This window comes from Peromyscus californicus, unplaced genomic scaffold (assembly GCF_007827085.1).
Source record: "Peromyscus californicus insignis strain IS unplaced genomic scaffold, ASM782708v3 Scaffold_2__1_contigs__length_46816999, whole genome shotgun sequence".
Classification (NCBI taxonomy): domain Eukaryota; kingdom Metazoa; phylum Chordata; class Mammalia; order Rodentia; family Cricetidae; genus Peromyscus; species Peromyscus californicus.
The window spans coordinates 37,249,630-37,274,026 of record NW_026294540.1 but is presented as its reverse complement, the minus strand read 5'-3'; the positions used below and the strand labels follow the sequence as shown (position 1 = coordinate 37,274,026).

Sequence of the window (24,397 nt, the reverse complement as noted above, 5' to 3'; positions counted from 1 at the left end):
TCATACACATTAAAAAAAAACAAAACAAGAGATAAATCGTCGGGTGGCGGCGGCGCGCGCCTTTAATCCCAGCACTAGGGAGGTAGAGCCAGGTGGATGGATCTCTGTGAGTTCGAGGCCAGCCTGGTCTACAGAGCAAGATCCAGGACAGGCACCAAAACTATACTGAGAAACCTTGTCTCAAAAAACCAAAAATCAAATCAAATCAAATCAAAATGTGTGTTAAAAAAAAGACAGATACATCTTTTGAATAATAACTTTAAATAAATAAAAAATACGGGGTCAAACTTGGTCCTGTAAGCTCTTTACCAATCAAGCTATTGCCTACTCAGCCTAAAGCAGTTACTTTAAAAAGCAGAATGTAACAGCTGTCGATGGTTCCAAGATTCTTCTGTACCTTGAGCCTTTGTTCTTGAATATCGTCCAAATCATATGATTTATCTTTGTTTTCAAGTCTCTTAAGACTTTTCCTTGAGGAAGCATGGGAAAACACTACTGGCTATGACAGCTTTGTCATCTTTAAGAACACGGTGGTGAAGAGGACTTAAAGCACTTTCTAGCCATCTCTGGGAACCTCAGGCTGCTGACTTTGATGGGATACTTTAAACTTCATGTTCTAATTATGTTTGTGTGTGTATCTACTATGTGTGTGAAGTTGCCATGGAGGCCAGAAGAGGGTCCTGGATTCTCTGGAGGTGACGTTAAAGGTGCTGATGAGCTGCTGCCTGACACGGGTGCCGGGAACTGAACTGGTGCTCTGCACTGTTTGCCAACGTGCCCTCTCTCCAGTCCAGTCCCACCTTTCACAATTTAAAAATACTTTATCAGCCGGGCGGTGGTGGCGCACGCCTTTAATCCCAGCACTCGGGAGGCAGAGCCAGGCGGATCTCTGTGAGTTCGAGGCCAGCCTGGGCTACCAAGTGAGTCCCAGGAAAGGCGCAAAGCTACACAGAGAAACCCTGTCTCGAAAAACCAAAAAAAAAAAAAAAAAAAAAAAAACTTTATCAAAATAATGTGTTTACTACTGCAGGTCAATCAAGAAACAGATGTGGAAGAAAAAGATAACTACTTTCCTTTATTTTTCCAATCCTGAAGTGATGAGCATCTGAAAGGAACAGTCCTATAACTGCTCACCATATCCCCAGATAAAACCAGGTGCTCTCAAATAAACAAACAAATAAATAAATAGATGACTCATACTAAAAATAAATTATTCTCAGACTTGCTTTTTATTTAAATTTTTAAAAAAGATTTATTATTTTTTAAACTGTGTATATGTGTGTGGATCCTATGTGTGTGGGAGTGCCTGCTGGGGACAGAAGAGGAAGTCAGATCCCCTGATGCTAAAGTTACACACAGTTGTGAGCGCCTGATGTGGGTGCTGGGAACTGAACTTGGGTCCTCTGAAAGAGCAGTCTTAATCTCTGAGCCATCTCTCTAGCCCAAGACATTTTTGTTGTTGTTTTTCAATAAAGGGTCTCTTTGTATAGCCTCAGCTGTCCTCACTCTGTAGACCAGGCTGGCCTCAAACTCAGAGACCCGCCTCCCAAGTGTTGGGAGTGCTGGGATTAAAGGTGTGTACCACCACCACCTGGCTGCCCAAGAGTTATTTTAAAAATACTTTGCCGGGCAGTGGTGGCGCATACCTTTAATTTCAGCACTCAGGAGACAGAAGCCGGTGGATCTCTGTGTTCAAGGCCAGTATGGTCTACAGAGTGAGTTCCAGGACAGCCAGGGCTACAAAGAGAAAGAAAATCCCTGTCTCAAAAAATCCAAACAAACAAACAAAAACTTCACAGACATCTCTACACAGGTATGCCTTTTCAGATAGTTGGGTAAAGAGTCACGTGAGTTACTTAAAGTCAAGTGAAGAGACTGCCAAATTTCCCTAGAGACTTAGAAAGTAACTTCATATCAACAAACACCTGGATGCGAAGATGGCCAGTAGTTAAGAGCACTTGCTATGCAAGCACGAGGAACAGAATGATCTCAAGCCCCACTCACACCTTTGAAGTGAGGCAGAAACAGGAGGATCACTGGGGATTGTGGGCTTCCAGCCTAGTTGAGAATATGCCAGCTAGGAAGAGCTCCTGCCTCAAAGGTATTCTCACTCAAAGATGGAGAGTGATCCAGAAGGCATCTGACCCCCTCTTCTGGCCGGGTTCATAACTCTACATACACACAAAGAAATAAATCTATTTTAAAGAGTTGGCACTCAAAAGCCTAAAGTCTAAAGGAGAATAAGCAGGACTCTGCTTTCCAATTCGTGGAGCAGACCTGTGCTAGGACAGAAGGAAGCCGATGGTGCACAAATAGGAAGAGGTCTCTTCAGACTTAATCCTAACACTCTTAAGCCAGCCTGTTCACCAGCCAGAAACCAAAGCCATCACTTAGTGCAACGAGGTGCTGCTGGCCTATAGCTTTCTCAGGACTGTGACAGACACGTAAGGAGGTCCCGTGGGTATAATCAGAAGCCTACGCTGACTGATCAGATGCAACAAGCCAGAGGTCAGGAGGGAACCGGGTACATTCACTCCCTACTCTGAGGCTTGCAGACTTCTTACACTGCCTCAAATTCCTCAAGCATTTCCTAGACTCAGACTATGTTCATGCTACTCCTTGGTGTTGGTTTAATTGAAGCCCAACTCTGCCTTTATTTACCAATACTTCTTTAAGCAGAGAGCTCATGCTACAACCTGATCTCTTTGGTTTCTTCCTTCCTTCCTTCCTTCCTTCCTTCCTTCCTTCCTTCCTTCCTTCCTTCCTTCTTCCATTCTCGCCTTTGTTTTTTGTTTTGGTGCTTTTGAGATAGGGTCTCATGTATCCCAGGCTGGCCTCAAACTCACTATGTAGTTGAGGATGTCCCTGAACTTCTCTTTCTTATTCTCCTGCTTCCTGAGTGTTGGGATTATATATGTGTACCAAGCCTAGAATTTCAGGCATGTTAGCAGTCTACCAACTGAGCTGCATCCCATTCCAGCCCCTCTTCCCAAACCTCACAACCTCTTCAGACAGCTGCAGCAGCAGCAATATGAAGGGTGTGCCTGTGCCCACCCAGACCTACCTGTGCAGGAAGTGCAGCTTGTGCATGGCTGCCAACCCTGCAGCAATCTCACACGCCATCCTCTGCAGCAGCATGGTCTGTGAATCGCCCCGCACATGCTCTTGCTCATTGCGCAGGTAAGCCTTCAGGTCGCCCTGTGAAAACCAGCCCACATGAGTGACAAGTGCAGCACCAGAAGAAACCAAGCTCCTAGACAAGCTCTACAGTTGATCTGAACTATCAGGATGACTTACTGAAAGACTTAAAGGTAATTCCAACCAACCCAAAGTTTATGTGATTTTGCTTTAAGAATAATTCTTGCTAGTTATCATACAAACACATACAGAACAAAACAGTACATGAAATATAATTTTACAATGATGCACAATTAAATTAAGTGCTGTGAAGATGGCTAGAAAACTCCAAGGTGATGTGGAAAGTTAAAAGAAACAGTGCCGGGCTGGAGAGATGGCTCAGAGGTTAAGAGCACTGACTGCTTTTCCAAAGGTCCTGAGTTCAATTCCCAGCAACCACATGGTGGCTCACAACCATTTGTAATGAGATCTGGCTCCCTCTTCTATATACATAACAAATAAATAAATCTTAAAAAAAAAAAAAGAAAGAAAAAGAAACAGTGCCATTCACACCACCTAACTTCCATCTCCAGGACACACATAGTCAGTGAGTGCTTTTCACAAGATTCCATGGACACCATTAATGCATGGATGAGCCATGAAGTAGAGACTGAAAAAAGAAAAAGACATGGAAGAGGTGAGGAAAGCCACTGAATGCTAGTGACAAGGCTCAGGTCTCACCCAACTTCCTTCCCCAGAGACCAACACAGGAAAGAACATTCCAGTCACTTGCAAACAACATCAACTCAAGTCAATAAGCCTAGGCAGAGGATGGCAGCCTGGGCAGGAACAAACCCAGTCAGATACACACGCATTCAGCTCCCCAGTTACTCCCATTAGTGCTCTGGGCACCTAAGAGGACGCATAGACATCAAATCTGCCTGGAGGAGTACACTCGAGGAAATAACACGTTATAGTCTCCTTACAAAAGAACAGACAGTGACCTAATCCAAATGAAAGCTTTCTGGGGAGAGGAATATGTACACACATGTTTAAGAGTGTGTATGTATTTGGAGGCCAGTGGTCAATCCTGGCATGTTCCTCAATCACCCCCTAACTTAGTTTTTGAGACAGTGTCTCTCTCCTATTGGTCTGGAGCTTGCTTACTAGGCCTGACTGGCTGGCTGGCTCGTTCCAAAGGTCCTTCTGTCTTTCCTTCCAGGGCTGAGACTACAAATACACACCAGTTTTGGTGACTGAACTCAGGTATTAATATTTATATAGTAAGTATTTCACCAACTGAGCCATCTCCCCAGCCCCCAAACTGAAGACTAAATCCAACTCAAGAAAAGACTCAGAAGATGGATGTTCTCCTTGGCCAACTTTCTTGTAATGTACTGAAGACAGTGAGTTTGTCAGACTCCTCCCAGGATGAAATTTTCAAACATAATAGTCCTCCACAGACAGCTGTCCATGTTTAATTCTTGGTACATGATAATGCAGCATCTAGGTCCACCCAGGACCTGCATTTGTTTCTATTCCTAGCTTTAATGATCCTTACACACACATACACACACACACACACACACACACACACACACACACACACACACACACAAATGTTTACATTGATAACCGTGACTGTTTTGAATTAACTTTGGATTAATCTTATTTTGTAGTTTTGAGACAGACTTTGGCTATGTAGTCCAGGCTAGTCAAAAATCCTCCTCATCTCATCCTGGCAAGTGCTGGGATTACCATTTGTGCTTTTGAGGACTGTGTAAAATATACAGGAGGCTTTATAACTGTTACCCATGGCACATACTTCTTATAACTTCAGGCATTCTTCAGATACAGAACTGTGGCTTAGGAGAGGTAAGAAATTTGCTCAAGAGCTCAAGACAATGCCTGTCTCTGATACTTGAAAGGTGGAGGCAAGAGGATGAGGAATTCAAGGTCATCCCTGGCTATAAAATGACTTTGAAGTCATGAAACCCTGAAGAAGAAAAAAAAAGAAAGAAAGGAAGGAAGAGAGAGAGAGAGAGAGAGAGAGAGAGAGAGAGAGAGAGAGAGAGAGAGAGAGAGATGGGGGAGAGGAAAAGAAATTTGTTCTAATAAACTGCTAACATTTTTTAGTTTACTATCTAGTCAAGAAAATTCTAGTCAGCAAGCAAGTGAATTAAATTAATATGCAGATGAAATCAACTTATTCTACAAGAATAAATGTGAGATGACTTAAGGTCCATCACACACACACACACACACACACACACACACACACACACACACACACCTGTGGCATTCTTCCAATAGGCCATGACAGCTTTACAAGGAAACAGCATCCTTCTCCAGTCACCTAGCACCACTGTGCATGCCCAGCCACGCAGCACCACCATGCACTTCCAACCATTCAATGTAAACATGCACACCCAAGCACCCTGAACCACCATTCACACCCGGCCACCTAGCACCATCATGCACACTCAAGCTCTCAACAGGATCACTAGTATCATGTACAGCCAGCACCACTGATCACCATCAGCATTGCCATGCACACTCATACCCAGCCATACACACTCATACCCAGCCATTGCATTAGAGCCTTTGGGTTTCTTTCCAAACATGGAAAACTTTCCAATATAAACTTTGTTCCTGCTAGAATTCATCACCCCAACACAAACAGCTCTTCATAAAGGCTAGGCTCTTTCCAGCTGTGCAAATTGGGGGAATGATGAAAGATTTGAATAACAAATTAACTCAGAGAAGTTCCAGCAGGAAACTCCGGGACTACAGGCAAATGGGCTGTCCCTAAGACAGCCCCTAAGAAATAAAGCACAGAAACAGCATTTAAATCCACTGACACTGCCAATCAAAATGGCAATTTTTTAAATTTATTTTTTATTTTTTTGTTTAGCCTCATTGCTGCAGCAATACCCAATAAAGAAAAACCTACTGGCCAGGCAGTGGTGGTGCACACCTTTAATCCTGGCACTTAGGTGGCAGAGGCAGGTGGATCTCTGTGAGTTCAAGATCAGCCTGGTCTACAGATTGATTCCCAGGACAGTCAGAGTTACACAGAGAAACTCTGTTTGGGACAGCAGGGAGAAAGAAAAAAAGGAAGGAAGGAGGGAGGGATGGATGGATGGACAGAGAAAGGGAGAGGGAGGGAAACAGAGAGAAAGAAAGAGAGAGAAAGGAAGGAAGGAAGGAAGAGAGAGAGAGAGAGAGAGAGAGAGAGAGAGAGAGAGAGAGAGAGAGAGAGAAACCGACTTTCACATAATCATGCTGCCTCTTGTTAACTTGTAAAACAAACATCAGCTCTTGGTCAACAGTTTACAACTGACTGTGGCTAAGAAATGGAGTTGTTTTTCCAAGATCAACTGAAGTGTGTTCACTGCCCCTCCTGTTCTTAAACTGCCTTCTCCCAGTGACATCCCTGAGTGCCTCTCCAGCTCTCCAGGGGCCAGCCACGGCCCTCCTGGAGGAAGACTTGTGCTGGGTGTGCAGGACTCAGGGTTAGGTCTATGGTCCAGAAGTACTCTGGAACTCTCCTGAGACCACAGTTTAAACAACAAACAACTGGCGGCACATGGTGGACACCTTTTCAGTCCCAGCACTTGGGAGGCAAAGGTAGGATCTCTGTGAGCTCAACAGGCCTGGTCTACATAACAAGTCCCAGAATAACCAGAACTACATAGAGACCCTATCTCAAAATCAATCAATCAATCAATCAATCAAGAACAGCTTTCTTTCAATTACAGTAAAGGAATTTTACCTCAAGAAAAGTTCTAAAAAGATTCATTCTATCTAAAACAGACAAACCAATATTTAGATATTTGAGGGGTTGTATACAGAGACAGACAGAGAATGTGACAGAGACACATATACTGGGAATTGAACCTAGGGCACTCCATTCCCAGTCCTTTTTTGGCTTTTTATTATGAGGCAATGTCTCATTGTGTTGCCCAGGCTGGACCTGAATTTGTGATCCTCTTGATTCTGTCTCCTAAGTAGCTGAAAGTACAGGCCTATATCCATAGGGTCCAGCTTGTCTTATTTTTATTTTAATGGTGCCTAGTGAATAGACCCAGAAAAATACTACCTATTATTTAAATAAAAAACAAGAAATCATCAAGAACCTCAATGTGTTTTAAATTAAAATTAAACACCCTTTGTCCAGGTTTTAATATTTCAGAAAACTCAAGAAAGACAATTAGGTGACACTAGATGGAGACAGAGAGCTGCACCCAGCACCAGGGAGAGAAGTACCTTGCAAGGACACAGCACACAGGCCACTCAAAGGCCCTTCTAAATTCCAACACAAAAGGCAGTAGTGCTTTACGCATGCTTTTGGCAGATCACTGAGCACAATGAATTAATTTTTAATACATTTTAATTTAATTTAATATTAACACTTAATGTTATGGAAACAGTGAATAGCCTTATAACTGACACACACATCATTTGTATGTCTAACATGTCTAAAGAACTTTGTTTCGTTTTGAGATAGGATCTCATGTAGCCCAGGCTGACCTCAAATTCAGGTAGGGAACCCCTGAATTTCTCTTACCTTCATGACTGAAGTACGCCCCAGTATGTCCCTTACTGAAATGGGTATGTTCCAGCTGAAGCACACTGAGGCCTGCATCTGGATGCAGACCTAGTATCACCTGCCTCTTTGTTGTGGATTATTCACCTGGTGGCCTGCCACAGCCATCTCCTCAGCCATCTCCTCAGCTCTCTCGCAGCTCTGCTACTCCAGCAGCTCTCAGAGAAAAGCAACACCCAAACCCCTCTGGCTCCTCCTCCTCCTAGCCTGCTCTTGCTATGGTCGGTCCTGTTTCTGTCAGACTTCCTGAATAGACTCCTCACATGCCTGGTCTGGCCCGGCTGCATCCTCTGGCTTTCTTCCTTGCATGAGCCTCTCTGCCCCCAACACACTTGCACCCACTGTTCAGCTACAGCTGCTGAATTCCCGCCTCTCCACAGCCAGCAGTTCTGCCAAAAGCTAGCAAAAACAAAGCCAGTCAACCAAACAAGAAACCCCAAGGGGTCTCCTTCTTCCTTCAAGCCCAGCCTTCCCATGGGCAGCCTGATGGCTCACCAAATAAAGGTGCTTAACAGCATGCCTGGCAACCTGAGATCCATCCCCACACCCCACATGGTACTAAGAACCCACTCCAAGATAGTCCCCCGTGGCACACATGTGTTCCCCCAACCCTGCCCTACAAAATAAATAAATGTAAGAAGTTATTAAACAAAGTAACTACCTCAGCCTTCTCCACCTGGCTTCCGGACACCACAATCTCCTGTGTGCCTTCCTAGCTCACAAAATTCCCATGGCCCTTGCCTGGTTCTTCCTCCTCTCACTGCTCTGTAGCCACTCCATAGCCATGCTCCATGTGTGTTGTGCTGGCCAGCCCCTCCTCTGACATCTTGTGCTTTTTCCCTTGGATGTCTAAGAGGCAGCTCAAGCCTAATGCACGTCCAGAACAAAACAGGCCAATCTGTTCTGATGCAGAAAATGGCATCTCCATTTTTCAGCAGATCAGACAAAAATCAATGATGCCATTCGTGAACCCTACCTTTAGGTTTACCATCTCTAAGCCATCTATCTCCAGATCTTTGCAGTTTTCAGAAGGCCAATGCTATCATGTCTGAGGCACATCCACCTCTGCCTGAGCAGCCAAAGCTCTCCATATTGTTGTTGTGTTTTTATGGCCTTGTTCACGCTAGGCAGGTGCTCTACCACTGAGTTACATCATCCCCAGCCCATCACAAGTGCTCTATTGCTGATCCAAAGTCCTAGCCTTTAAAATTTTTATTATTATTTTATTCGTATGCATGCTTTGCCTTCATGTATGTCTGTGTACTGAATGTGTGCAGTGCTTGTGGAAGTCAGCAAAGGGAAATGGAGTTACAGAGGGCTGAAAGCAGCCATGTGCATGCTGGGAATTAAACCCAGGTCCTCTGAAAAAGCAGCAAGTGTTCTTACCTGCTTAGCCATCTCTCAACCCCCCAGTTCTAACCACTTAAGTCCATCGTTTAAAACACAAGCCATGTTGTAACACACTCCCTCAACACACTGTTGTTTGCAGATGATCATTTTCTTTGTCTTGTTTTGTTTTTGTTTTTTGTTTTTCAAGACAGGGTTTCTCTGTGTAGCTTTGCGCCTTTCCTGGAACTCACTTGGTAGTCCAGGCTGGCCTCGAACTCACAGAGATCCACCTGCCTCTGCCTCCCGAGTGCTGGCATTAAAGGCGTGCGCCACCACTGCCCAGCCATTTTCTTTGTCTATTCCACTACAAGAAAGTTGTGAACACAGCTAGCTTTTCACCTGTTCCCTACTGTGTCCCTAAACCCCACAACAATACTGGACACAGATATGTCTAACCGATCTGTCTGCCAAGCAAGAGAAGGCAGAAAACTTTTGGAGAAGCTCCAATGATGTGCCCAAGTTCAAGCTGGGCCAGCCACATTCCCATGCACGCTATGCTAGCATTTCATTAACAGTCTAATAATAATGAACTTAGGAGTAAATCTATAATTTCAGATTTTTATTGGGCTTACAAATTTATTTTACGGCCTCATTACTTTGTATATAAAACACAGCCAAAGATAGCTACCATGGGAATTATTTTCCTTTCTTTTTCTTTTTCATACAGGGTCTCACTCTGTAACAAAGCTGACCTGTAAGTCCCTGTGTGGAGAGGCAGGCAGCCTCTTGGCTCAGCCTCCTGAGTGTTAAGATCAGAGTACTGAGCCACTGTACCCAGTAGCAGCAGGAACTGGATGCTGAGAGAAGCAGAGGACTCACATCTTGAATCAAAAGCACAAGCAGAGAGAGCACATGGGAATGGCACAGGCTTTCTCATTCTCTAAGTCCACCTCTAATGACGCACTTCCTCCATAAGGCCACAACCTTCTCCACACAGCACCACCAACTGGGGAACATTCAAATGCCCGAGACGACAGGAGACACCTCATTCAAACCACCACTTTGGCATACCACCCTGGATGATCCCAATCACAGCTAACTGATTTTTCCACCTGAAAGTTCCACCATTGTACAAGGAATGCTATTGATTTTACTTCCAGCAGAGGATCTGTGTTATTGCAAAGCTCACTTAAAAGTGGTCTTTGCTCTTGAAAGGCACAGCTCCAGTGTCCTTCCTCAGAGACAATGACAGTTCAGTGGGCTGTCAAATCACATGAAATGAGTAACAATGTCCAAAGGAGGCTGGCACTGGCTGGGGCCCTCCCTTCCTATACACATCTTCCAGGTCTAAGAGCAATGACAGTGCCCTGAACTTTGTCCAGCTAGATCACCTGCTCTCCTGAAGAGCCATGTGCTTAGGACAGTGCCCTGCTATTTTCTAAGCTAGGTGATAAGAGTGCTCCCTTAGCACATAGAAAGCCCTGGGTTCCATCTCTAGTGCAGCATAAACTGGGTGTAGTGGTCTTGCCTGTAATCCCAGCACTCTGAGAGTAGATGAGAGAGAGGATCAGGAGTTCAAGGTCTTCCTTGGCAACACTGAAACCCACCTGCTGTTGTAAGTCTGGCAGGACATTCAAGAACACCACCTGAAATGTCCAGCACCCCTGCTCTGGAGGCGACGAGGGAGGTGAAGGCACAAGTGAATGTAAGAAAATTCATTCTCTACTCTCGAGCACCTCAGCTCACAGCCTAGCCTCAAGCATACTCATAAGCCTACCTTCCACCCTCCCTATTTATCCCTCCCAGCAAGTCTAGCCTGCCTCTCCCACTTCAACCCAACATGTCACCATGCTTCCAGGCCTGGCTTGGCCAGTCCCACTTGAAGAAAGTCGACCTACTCACTCTGTAAATTTTACCTCCAGGTAAAGCCTCTCTTAGGATCCCAATCTGACTTTCTGTACTTCTCTGGGGTGTGGCTCAGTGGCAGCTCTTTCACCTAGCGTGGTCCAGATCCCTGGCTGCATCCCTAATACAGCAGACATTCCAGGGTGAAAGGTGCACTGGCAAGATGGCTGACAAGATGGTTTACTGGGTAAAAGTGCTTGACACCAAGCCTGAGGATCTGAGTTTGACTCTTGGAATCTACATAGTGGAAGGATAGAATTGACTCTTGAAAGTTTCCCTCTAACTTCTACATGTGTGCTATAACATGTGCACACCCCCAAATACTTACAACATATACACACACAATTAATAAATTTAAATTACAATTTTAAAAAGTCAAACAAAACCAAATTTTCTCCTAGCACATCACCATGTTTACCTGAGGTTGAGCAACTGGGGTCTCAGCAGCAGCACTGTCATTGGCCACACAAATCTTTATTTAATTAGCAGTTAGATTCATTTAAGAAAGTGAAAATAATTACTGGGCTGAAGAAATGGCTCAGCTGGTAAAGTATTCTGCTGGGTAAACATGACGATCTGAAGCTGTATCCCAAACATCCACATAAAAAAGCAAAGGCCGGGCTGGAGAGATGGCTCAGCGGTTAAGAACACTGACTGTTCTTCCAGAGGTCCTGAGTTCAATTCCCAGCAACCACATGGTGGCTCACAACCATCTGTAATGAGATCTGGCACCCTCTTCTGGCCTGCAGGTATACATGCAGACAGAATACTATATACATAATAAATAAATAAATCTTTAAAAAAAAAAAAAAAAAAGCAAAGGCCTGGAATTCCAGCACTGCAGGGAGGGGTGGGGGCAGGGCACACACAAAGACAGATCACTGGAGCTCACTGGCCAACCACCTCAGCTGAACTGGTGAGCCAGGTCAGGGGAGGGACTTTGTACAAAAAAAAAAAAAAAAAAAAAGTGGAGAAGTGATTTAAGAATACATCTTATGTCAATCTCTGATTTCCACATGCATACATACATATAGACAGACAGACAGACAGACACACAGACACACAGACACAGACACAGACACAGACACACACACACACACACACACACACACACCCCTGTTTGCCAGGCACTTTTGTATGTAAAACAATGCCTTTATGCCCTCATCACCATTTCATAGATGAAATGAATTTTGCAGGTGTGTCTACCCGAAACTGACAGGCCAGGTGAGTCACCTGCAGGTACACTGGGCAGGGCAAGCTTATCATGCTGGAATTCCCTGAGTATGAAGCACAGCTCCCAGAGCTCCACACACATTCAGTACATTTTTGCTGGATGAGCAATCCTCAACTGAAACACTCACTGCTTGGTGTGCTGAGAGAGCATCAGGTATCCGCTACGGCAAGTTGTACAAACCCTGCAGTCATCTTTCAGGTTGTGTTCCCAGCACAGCCACCATCAAGTCAAGCATTATAAGCTGGCCATGGCTTATAAACTCCTTCAGCAGAGCTGTCACACGCTTTCACAAGTGTTCCAAAGTAAGGCTGGTAAGTGTATATGGATTACTTAAATGCAAAATGATTCTCCCTTGACTATGCAGATATTATCAGTGAGCACGAGTGCTGTTTGGTGACGACTAAAAAGGCCAGCATCCATTCAGGTTTGTGACCTAAGAGCAGAGGGAAACAGCCAGTCTTTTGTGGCTGCAGTGGCTTAGGACCAGTTTTAGGACCAGAGGGTGGCTCCTGCCTTTGGACGACATTACTCCACTCAGAATGGCCTGTTTCTGAGAAGGCCAGGGGTATGCATGAAGGAACAGGGCTCCAGGTACACTTGAGGCCTGCTGGGCCCAGGGGATACCCTGTAGTCTGTGTAGGTGGGCACCATTTTCCGCTCTCTAGCCTCCTAGCTCCTGAGGCCACCTGACTACTCCTACAGTGCAGTCTCTGCACAAACTGAGCTTAGGGTAACCAGACTTTGGAACCCAGTGAGGGTCGTCTTTACTGCCAAAGAACCAATCTCTGAGGTTTTCTAGGCTCAAAAGGGTGAGCAGAAGATGGCCCATGGGGATGAATGTCACTTCACCCTAACAGCCTTAACCCTGGTATGAGACTAACCACACTAACACACCAGCAATGACAGAGCTCTTCTTGGTGTCAGTTCCTGCCTTCCAGCTTGTTTGAGACAGGAGCTCTTGCTTGCCACTGCATATGCCAGGCTAGCTTCCAGGAATTCTCCTGTTTCTACCTCCCATTCACTGAAGGAACACCGGGGTTACAAACTACATGCTACCATACAGCTTTGCACTGGTTCTGGGGACCTGAACTCAGTTCTTGATGCACTTACAGCAAATGCTTTTACCAACTAAGCCCCAGAGAAGTAGGCTTCTGATGAGCAAGCCTAAGCCCTCATATGCAGGTACTGGCCCTGAACTCACCAGTCACGTTAGTCACACATAGCTAGAGGAAAAGGAAGCTAAATTCAAACTGACAGGGGAAACTGAAATGATACTAATAAAAAATCCAAAAGGAGGGGGCTAGAGACATGGCTCAGAAGAGTGCTTCCTGTTCTCCCAGGACTAGAGTTATCCCCAGCACCCACTGCAGTTCACAACTATCTGTAACTCCCTCTTCAGGGCTTCCGTGGGCACCAAGCATGCATGTGGTGCACGGAAAGATGTAGGTAAGCAAAAACACCCATACACATAAAATAAAACTGGAGGGGATCCAAAAGAAGGAAGAATGAAATTTCCAAATACTACACTAACTAGGATAAGCATTATGGACCACATGTTCCAGATTAGGATTGCAGGTTAGCAAGCATTTAATAATAAACTATTTGCAAGAGACTCAAAGCAGAGAAGAGTGAATGAGTTACACTTGGCCAAAAGAATTAAATTCTAGCATCAAGAAAGCCATTTTGACCAGATTATCATCATAGTGCTTTACTGTCACCAATGCTTTGAGTCTTCAAGGGAACCCTTCACAATAACAAAAAGTTTAAGTTTTAGTAAGTCACACCAAGTCTACATCTATACCTCTCACACACGGCAACAAGAAGTATAAAGGAAAACCACTAGAATTATCAGGAGAAATCAAGAAAATGCATAAGCAGCACGCAAGGTTCTTTTAATTATTATTTTGTGTTTTCTGTGTGTGGTATGTGCATGCATGTTCATGTGTGTGCATGAGGGTGTACCAACTGGTATAAATAGGGTATCAAGAGTCCTCTTTTATTGCTATATACCTTATTTCCAGGAGACAGGGGTCTTCTTCTATTGCTATATGCCTTATTCCCATGAGACAGGGTCTCTCAATGAACCTGGAGCTCAACATTTCTCATCTAGCCTGGTGACCATAGAGCCACAGGATCCTTACGTCTCTGTCCTCCTATAGTGATGGGGTTAAAGACACGCATCACCAGACTAGTTGTCCAGGGGATTTGAAGTTAGGTTCCCATGCTTGGACAGAAAATGCTCTTACCTACTAAGCTATCTCCCCAGGTCCTAGGGCAGTAGATTTTAATATACCTCTTTCAGTAATAATAGAACACTTCATAACCCTCACCCCAAACTGAGGAGGATATAGATTTGAACAAAGGTATAGATTGACTCAAAAGCTCATAAAACACACATGAAATAATGTCCGAATACTGACTGGTGTTTGAGTGTACATGAATGAGTCCAGGCATGCATGTGCTACCATTTATATAGATAGACAAAAAACATGGGGCTGGAGACATGACTCAGAGGTTAAGAGCACTGACTGCTCTTCCAGGAGACCTGAGCTCAATTCCCAGCAACCACAAGGCGGCTCACAACCATCTGTAATGAGATCTGATGCCCTCTTCTGGCATGCAGGCAAACATGCAAACAGAATACTGTATACATAATAAATAAAAACAAAAATACTGATCCGAAAGATGAATGCAACCTAGAAGATAGCTTTGGTTGGCTGGGTTGACAAATTCCTTTAATCCCAGAACTTGGGAGACAGAGGCAGGCAGCTCTCTGTGAGTCTGAGACCAGCCTGGGAGAGTTCCAGGACAGCCAGGACTGTTACAGAGAGAAACCCTGTCTGGAAAACACTGCCGCCCCAACATACCCAAAAAGAAGACAGCTATGGCACTGATTTAACAATAAAGCAGAAAAGCATCTTCGCTGCTATAAACCAAACCACAGGGATCTAGGGTCACAGCGAAAGAATCCAACTAAAGCTAATCAACCTTACTGATTAACTTTCCTTGGGAAGGGGCCGCCTCTGCCGAGGATAGAAGCATCTGAAGCATACTTAGGAGTAAAGCTAACCGCACACTGTGACCTGCTTTCTTTTATAGCAGCAGAATGTTATCTGAGTGAACTGGGATTTATTTTGGGGTACTCCCACTTCTCTGTACATAGTCAAGGAAGTTTTAAAGTTCTGAAAACTGAGGCAATGCAGAGAAATCAATTAAAATCTGGCAAATTCAATTATATTCTTACCACTGTTTTTGAAAATAACAATTATGTGCTAAAAATAGCCTTAAGAGATGAAACATTCTGCACCGGGGAGAAGATGTTTATTCAAAATTTTCACACAGAAATTGTTATGAAAAGTATTCATGTAACTGTATGAAGAACAATCTTTCTAACTATCAACATCAATGTTACATGCCTAGAAATAAAAAATGCCTTTTTTTTTTGGAGTGTCTCACACAGCTCCAGCTGACCTCAAATCACTATGTAGTTGAGGATGACCTTGAACTCCTTATCATCTAATTTAACAATATAAATGCATAGTCACCATTTTCAAAATCGAGATGGGCTGGAGAGACACGGCTTGGTGGATCAAGTGTAAGGACCATAGTTTGAATCCCCACTGCCCATATAAATGCCAAGTGGATGTGGCAGCCTGCCTGTAATTCTGGTGTGTGGAAGGTGGAGACAGTGGATCTCTGGAGCAAAATGGCCAGCTAGATTAGCTGTATGTGAGGGCTCCAGGTTCAGCCAAAGACTGCCTTAAAGACTAAGATTCTAGAGAGTGACTGGGAAAGACAACTGACATCACCCTCAGGCCTCCACATGCATCTGCACACATGTGCCCTTACACATGCAAACATGCATACACATACACACATATACATAAGCAAGAAAGAAATCATCTGAATGACAAGTGGCATTCTGTTGGTAAGAGTTTTCATGGGTTATCTTGATGGGTGAAAAATCAATTTCAAAATGCCTGGTTGGTGTGAAGACCTTGGGCCCTCAGGACGGGTATGGAGGATCCACACTCTAGCTCACCCACACAGTGCTACCTAGTGCATGATTAAACTCCATGAGTCTTCTTTCGGTCGTATGTACAATACTGACAAATACTAAAAGCTAAATCAGAGATCTGTAGGATTCAACATGGTAATAACAGTAAACAGCTCAGCTTGGGGTCAGGTACAGCGAACACTAGAAAGGTAACAAAGGTAACGAGCTAACATATCACAAAGTTCTTCAATGGGTAGACATTAAAGCCAGGCCCATCCACCACTTCTGGGAGAAAAAAAAAGAAACTGGCTGGGCAGTGGTGACACGCGCCTTTAATCCTAGCACTTGGGAAGCAGAGCCAGGTAGATCTCTGTGAGGCCAGCCTGGTCTACACAGCGAGATACAAGACAGTTACCAAAACTACACAGAGAAACCCTGTCTTGAAGGAAAAAAAAAAAAAAAAAAAAAAAAAAAAGAAACTGCAAATGCCCCTCCAACACTTCAACTTGAATTTCTACTAAAAACTTACCAGGTCGCAGAACTCAAACACCAGAAGGTAGGGAATTGCTTCCACGCACTGCCCGACACACTGAAGAACATTCGGATGCTGAAGAATACTGGTAAAAATAAAAGCCACAGAACTGTTCATCAAGAAATACGCTAGTGCTTCACATTTTAACATCACAATTTCCATTACAGCATGACAAACTCAAAAGGTCACATCACAACTGGGGATGGTGACATACGCCTTTAAATGCCAGCACTCACGTTCAAGGCCAGCCTGGTTTACAGAGCTAGTTCTAGGCCAGCAAGGACTACACAGTAAGATGCCTTCTCAGGGCTGCCTGCATTCTGGGCAAGCAAGTGCTCTACCACTGAACTACACTTCTTACCCAAAGTGACTCTTTCACAATGATCCTGTATCTTGCAAGCTTGCTGGACTTGATTATTTTTTCTAGATTTTTGTAATGGATTCCTTGGGATTTTTTACATAACCCTGTATTTCCTATCATGTCAAGCGTGCTGCTCATGTTCAGTGAAGTGTCTCTGTTATAGTCGGCTTGAAGTCCTGTCATCAAACTGCTCGTCTTTTTTCTTTCTTTCTTTTTGTTTGTTTTTTGTTTGTTTGTTTGTTTGTTTGTTTGTTTGGTGTTTCAAGACAAGGTTTCTTTGTGTATCCCTGGCTGTCCAAGAATTCGCTCTGTAGATCAGGCAGACCTCAAACAGACAGAGACCCATCTGCCTCTGCCTTCCGAGTGCTGGGATTAAAGGTGTGTGGCACACCACCACAGGCCTGCTGCCTTTTCTTATTCAAGCTAAGTGGTTAAATGGTTCTCAACTGACTTGTGGGCACTTTGGGTCTAATGAGACTGGTTTTCTGGCAGAAGTCTCAATGTAGTTTTAGGAATTTAATTTTCAGAACCACAGACTGTGTGCAGAGCACACATGAAGGCTTACTTACTAGTAAGGCTCTCCGTTTTTCAGGAAAGCATCTTGTTCCTTTGGGCTTGCACTCGCTTTCAACTCCTTCACTATGACTCTTGCTACGCTGGTGCCCGTGTACGTCTCTCCCAGGAGGACCTAAAAGCAAACAATGGTTTTCCTTGTCACTTCTACCAAAGGATAAAGAAGTATGCCTCACTGAGTCGGAAACAGAGTGAGGGAAAACAAGTAACAACCAAATGGCTTGCTACTCAGAACACCAACTCTTAAAGCTTAGGAAACTCCAACACTTATCTGGGTATGATAGAGTACGAATGTAACCCCACACTGTGCAGGCTGGCATAGGAAGACAGAGTTCATAAAAGGCTAGCCTGGGCTATGAAGAGATGTCCTGTTGAAAGAACAGGAAGAGGGAGAAAGGAAGAAAGGGAAGGAAGAGAAGAAGAAAAGGAAGGGAGGAGGGCGGTCCTAGAAGGGCCATTTAAGCAGTCACCAGACACTTAAACATTCATGTTATGTATCTTTTCTATTTACTTGGAAATGAACCATGTCGCAACAGCCAAACCATTTGTGAGCTCCATCGGAACAACTCAAGCACTCCTCTAAGAGCACTTCAGGCACATGGTTACCGGTCTGCACACGTGAGCCAACAACAACCATCACACGGAAATGAAAAGTCCAGGGGATTCTGACGACATCAGGCCTTTGACTTGTCCCAAAATTTCACAGAAGAATCCCACTCCCCGAGATTCAAAGATGAAGTGAGCTACCTCCTAAGAACTTGCTACAAGGAAAAGGTTAAACAGAGGACAGAACAAAAGCATTTCCAAACACAGCTCATCTCAGGCTGATGGCAAAGTAAAGGATTATTTAACTAGTAAATGACCAAGATCAATTGACTTCCTTTTGAAATAGTTTTTAAACACTGAGGAGATGACATGAATCAGGTGGTAAAGTACACAGACCTGAGTTCAACCCTCAAAACCCACATAAAGAAGCCAGGTATGGGGATGAACCCTTGCAATCATAGGTCCGAGGAGGCAGAGATAGGGGCTCCCTGGAGCTTACAGGCAGCCGGCTAGCTTAATCTAGCCTAATTGAAGAGCTCCAGATTGAAGAATTCCAGGTTCAGTGAAAGACTCTCTCTCAAAAAATAAAGTGGACAGCAACTGAGAAATCAGCATCAACCTCTGGCCTCCATGCACACATAGGAAACATATACCATACATGGGGAGAGAGACAGAGTCATAGACAGAAAAAGATCATTTAAATATTTGTATAAGGTAGATTAATTTTAATGTAGAGATTAGAATAAAGACTTCTACAAAATTAAGTGGGTTTACCAGGAGTCTAAGGGACAATAACTTCTGAGTATTAGCTAAATCACAGTCTTTGCTCTAATGAGTCAGCCTGTATCTATACAATAAGCATCACTTCCACCAAGTGGAGGAACAATGGTGGGCTACTGCACCTGCCTGACTCCGCTTGTTTCTCTCTGCCGTCCGTCACTGTGCGCATTCTTGGTGTCCAGTGTCTGCAGAGACCAGACAACCATCCCATACTTTTTAAATTGTATCTAATGTATGCACAGGCATGCATAACACAGCACCTGAGAGGTAGGAGAACAACCTGCAGTCAGCTCTCCCACCGTGTAGGTTCCAGGAACTAAATACAGACCATCAAGCTCAGTAGCAAGCATTCTGACCTGCTGAGCCAAACCACCCAATTTTTTTTTTTAATTTGTATGTTTATGAATGTGAGTGGTATATGTGGAGTATGTGGATTGCATGTGCCTGTGGGTGAGCAGAGGCCAGGAGGGTGTTCTCTAGCCTCTCCACCTTACTTCTTCAAGGCAGGATCTATCCCTGAACCTAGAACTAGCATTTTTCAGATAGGATGGTAGCCAGCAAGCCTTCTCTCCTTCGGTGCTGGGGTTACAAGTGTGCACAGGACCATGACTGGGCTGTTATATGGGTGCTGGGATTTGAACTCAGGGCCTCATGCTTATGCAGCAAGCACGCTTACTGGCTGAAGCACTCCTCCAACAGACCTTTCCATCCTTTTATCTTACTTGCAAACATCTTTCCTATAATCCCAGCCAATACTCCCACAGATCTAGACCTTGCCAGTAAATACCTTACATTCCAGACCCTGAATTCTGACCTCTACTTCCTCACAAGTCTCTTTATCTCAAACTTACTTAGCTCTGCACTCTAACTCTACCTACAAGGAGTCAACCTGCCCTGCAAACCCACTAGCCTCCCTACCTATCACTAATCCCTTGTTCCCTCTCTAAAATATTCCAGCAGCTTAACCAGACCTTGGTGCTTGCTAAATTCAACTACTATAAAAAACATCAAAAGCAGAGGAAAAATTACAGATGATTATTGCTGCCATTCTAAATGTATAGGGTTTCTGAGCACCCACACCCTAAGCTGGGCCATTCTCCCCAATGACTCTCACACCTTCTATGCAAACTTCCACATATCATTCCCCTCTTCTCCTAAGGAGAGAACTGGCCTCCCCACTGAAGACAGCAGAAGTAAACTTTCTCATTCTGACACCCATGGGTGCACCTGTACCCAGACCTACACCATCTGCTTCTGCCCCAATGCAAGAAAGACACGCCTCTGTTTCTAAGACCTAATTTTCAAATGTGCTACTGACCCCTGACCTCTTGCTTACCAAGGACTTTGCTCTCACAACTGTCCCCTTCTCTCCTATACCCTGACACAGAAACAGGTTGAAGTTGCTTCTCAACCTCCAAAATAAAGCACATCTGGGCATGGTGGGACACCCCTTCTCATGCCAGCAATTGGGAAGCTGAGGCAGAAAGATCAAAAGGTCAGATACATAGCAAGACTCGGTCTAAAAATAGTATTATATAAAAGAGGGGAAGCTCACAATGCCTCAATCCTAGACAAAGAACTACAGGGACCTCAGGAATGCGGAGTGGGAGAAGTAGTCTTCTGCAGAGAGGAGCACACCACTGGGTTATCCAACACCAAACGGTCAGCCCTGAAAACACACATACAAGGAACATACAGACTGATGCTAGCAACAGCTGGAACTAAGTCCCCCGCTTTCATCTTGGCACTCTGCAATGTAACTGCCAGGCAGATTCTTTGATTAGGTCATGGCTTGACTCTCAGGAAAATCCAAAATCAAAACCTTTGGATGTATTCAGTGTCAGTGCTTACAATCTAAACTGGTTTAGATGCTATACGGGGAAGAGAGACAGAAGAAAGTAAATAATTAAACTTGAAGGAGGACATCTTGAGCCTAGGAGTTCAGGGCAATCTGTCCAATAAAATGAAAGTCTTAATCCACACACATCCCCCCTCCCTCACCACCTCCAGAAAAAATAATCATAAGAACCAGGCTCAGGGCTGGAGAGATGCCTTAGCAGTTAAGAGCACCTGCTGCTCTTCCAGAGGACCCAGGTTCAATTCCCAGCACCCACATGATGGCTAACAACCATCTGTAATGAGATCTGATACCCTCTTCTGGCATAAAGTCATACATGCAAATAAAGCACTCACACATAAAATAAATAAATAAATCATTATTTAAAAAGAGGAGGAGGAGGAGGGAGAAGAATAAGAATAAGAATAAGAATAAGAATAAGAAGAAGAAGAAGAAGAAGAAGAAGAAGAAGAAGAAGAAGAAGAAGAAGCAGCAGCAGCAGCACCACCACCACCACCACCACCACCACCACCACCACCACCACCACCACCACCACCACCACCACCACCACCACCACCACCACCACCACCAGGCTTAATGGCAGGTACCAGGCTTAATGGCAGGCAGATCTTAGATCTGCGACTTTGAGGCAGCCTGGTCTACATTGTGAGTTCAAGGAGAGCCAAAGATACACAGTGAGACTGTCTCAAACAAACAAACACACAAACAAACAAAAGCCACAAGAAATCCCAGAGAACGTCCATCCAAGCTCATTTTGTCATGTGAGAAAATGGCCAGAAGGTGCCATTTATAAACCTTCATCAGATGTCTAATCAACTAGTCTCCAGAGCTGCAAGAAATAAATTTTTGCTTGGAAAGCTATCCAGTTTATGGTATTTTTTGTCATAGCAGTCTGAACAGAATGAGACAACCTCCTAGAAGGTTATGTACCCAGCATAGCTGAGCTCATGCCACCTCAGAGTTGCAAAGGTGATGAAAAGTCTTACTAACACTACAGTGTCTACAGAGAATACTATGTAGTGTCACATGACCCAATTCCTAATTAGCTTTAAAACATCAACTGTATAATCAGGAAGGAGTAAAAGAAAGTAAGGAGCACTTTACCTTTCCAAACCAGCCACTTCCAATTTCCTGTATATAGTTTAGACTGTGTCGGGCAACTTGAGACTTCAAACCTTCTGGGGAAAAAAAGAGAAATTATTAAAAATATAAGCATCTAGGGAAGCCAGGAAGAGTCATCATGGTGGTGCAGGTTTCTGACTCCAGATCTTAGGAAGACTGAGGCAGGAGGATCACGAGTGTGAGGCCAGCCTAGATACATGATGAAACTTTGTCTCAAAGCAACAATACAAATATACAGACACACAGATACACACACACACACACACACACACACACACACACACACACACACACACACACACAAATATCTAACTAAAATAAAATAAATAAGGGTTGAAGAGATGGCTCAGTGGTTAAGAGAGCTTATTGCTCTTCCTGAGGACCCAAGTTTGGTTCCTAGCACTCACATCAACTTGCTCCCAACCACCTGCAATTCTATCTCCAGAGAATGTGATATGCGCACACACACAAATAATGAAAACAAATCTTTAAAATAAATGTCAAATACATAACCTGTACAGCAAAAATACTGGCATAAATTTAATATTTGTGCTAATAAGAACAAATACATTAGTGTCTCTTTCAAATTAATGACACAGAGTCTTAAGTTTAAATGCTGACAATATATCTTTGATATCTTGGTTTTTTTTTTAATACTATCTTATACTGTTGGTTTTGTCTTGTTTTGTTTTTCTTGATATAGTAACTCTGTCATGGGGACACTATCAAGTTGACCAATATAGACATAAGGGGAGTTCCAGAAGGAAAAAAAAAATGGTAGAAAATGGCTTGCTACTGCTACAGGACATGCATCTCCATATCCAAAATGATCAGCAAACTCCAATAACACTGGACTCAGAGACCACATCAAGACCCTAACAATCAAACTGTAGAGAGACAGAGAAACCTGGGAGGGCAGAAATGACTCATTGTGTACACAGGATCCTAAATAAAACTAAGAGCCAATTAGTCATCAGAAATGGAGGCCAGAAGGCAGTGGGCTCCCAAGATAAAGTGCTGGGAGAAAAAGACCTTCGAACTAAGAATGCTATATCTGGCAAAACCACATTCCCAAAATGAAGACCTCTCAGATAAGCAATGCTGGAGTTTGCTACCAATATGCCTGCCCTGCAATAAATAACTGCTAAAGGGATCCCTTCAGCATGTGATCAAGGGACAATGAACAGAAACTCAGAACTGCAAAAGGTGGTGGCGCACACCTTTAATCCCAGCACTCGGGAGGCAGAGCCAGGCGAGTCTGTGAGTTCGAGGCCAGTCTGGTCTACAGAATGAGTTCCAGGACAGGCACCAAAACAACACAGAGAAACCTTGTCTCGAAAAACAAAAAAAAAAAAAAAAAAAGGAAGGAAGGAAGGAAGGAAGGAAGGAAGGAAGGAAGAAAATGTAATGAAGAGTTAAGTATAAAACCAGCATCATTGTATTACTGGGACATAGTTTCTCTTCTTTATTTCTTACATGAGTTAAAATACAAACGCTTTAAAAAGTTATAACCTATGTTAACAGATATAAAATGCATAAAGATGTAATGTGTGATAAATTTTACTTGTTTTTAAGAAAAGGTCTCATGTATCCTAGGCTGGTCTTTAACTCTGTAGCCAAGGATGACCCTTGGCTGTATTCTTCCACCTCTACCTCCTGAGTGCTGAGATTACAGGCATGCACGACCATACAGTTTTATGGTTTTATGAGGTGATGGGGATTGAACCTAGGCTCTCACACATGCTAGGCAAACACTCTATTGACTGAGCCACCTTCCCAGTCCAACTGGTGAAACTGCCATCAATTAAAGTTCAATTGTTATAAAGGATGATGTTAACTGTAATCTTCACTGCAATCACCACTACTTAAAAAATAAACAAACACAAAAACAGGGAGGAGGTGAAGAGACAGCTTGTGGTTAAGATCGCTTGCTGCTCTTCCAGAGGATCTGGGTTCGAGTCCACCCACATAATGGCTTACGTCTAAAACTCCAGCTCCAGGGGATCGATTCCTCTGCCCTCCACTGGCACCTGCACTCACATGTACATACCCATATGCAAATATGCACATATACAAAATTAAAAATAATAAAGACAAATCTTTTCCAAAAGGAAAAATATTAACGTTAGGATTTAAAAAGCAATTCACACAAAAGTGGTGAAGTGATTTTCTTTAAAATAGGTGTCAAGGTTGACAAAATGGCTCACTGGGTAAATGTACCTACTTGCCAAACCCAATGACCTAAGTTCCATCCCTGGAAGCCACAAGGTGGAAGCAATGAACAAATTCCCAGGAGCTGTCCTCAGACCTCCACATACGCACTGCACCCACATCCATACACTAAATGAACAAATACATGAAGGTAATTTTGGTGCCAAGATTGGACTGGAGAGATGGCTCAGCAGTTAAGAGCACGTGCTACTCTTCCAGAGGA

General features: G+C 43.8%; 1 protein-coding gene across 2 annotated transcripts in view; it reads right to left on the bottom strand.

Moving 5' to 3' along the window:
• Nucleotides 1-24,397, bottom strand: part of Lmtk2 (lemur tyrosine kinase 2) — a 95,966-nt gene that overhangs the window by 28,848 nt on the left and 42,721 nt on the right. The window contains exons 4-7 of one of the 2 annotated variants that reach the window (XM_052754408.1): nt 21,946-22,019; nt 17,654-17,772; nt 16,721-16,808; nt 3,065-3,198 (exon numbers count right to left, since the gene is read on the bottom strand). In XM_052754408.1, the coding sequence (XP_052610368.1) occupies nt 3,065-3,198; nt 16,721-16,808; nt 17,654-17,772; nt 21,946-22,019 (415 nt within the window). The remainder of the gene's footprint in view (nt 1-3,064; nt 3,199-16,720; nt 16,809-17,653; nt 17,773-21,945; nt 22,020-24,397) is intronic. The other variant, XM_052754409.1, reaches the window with a different exon arrangement.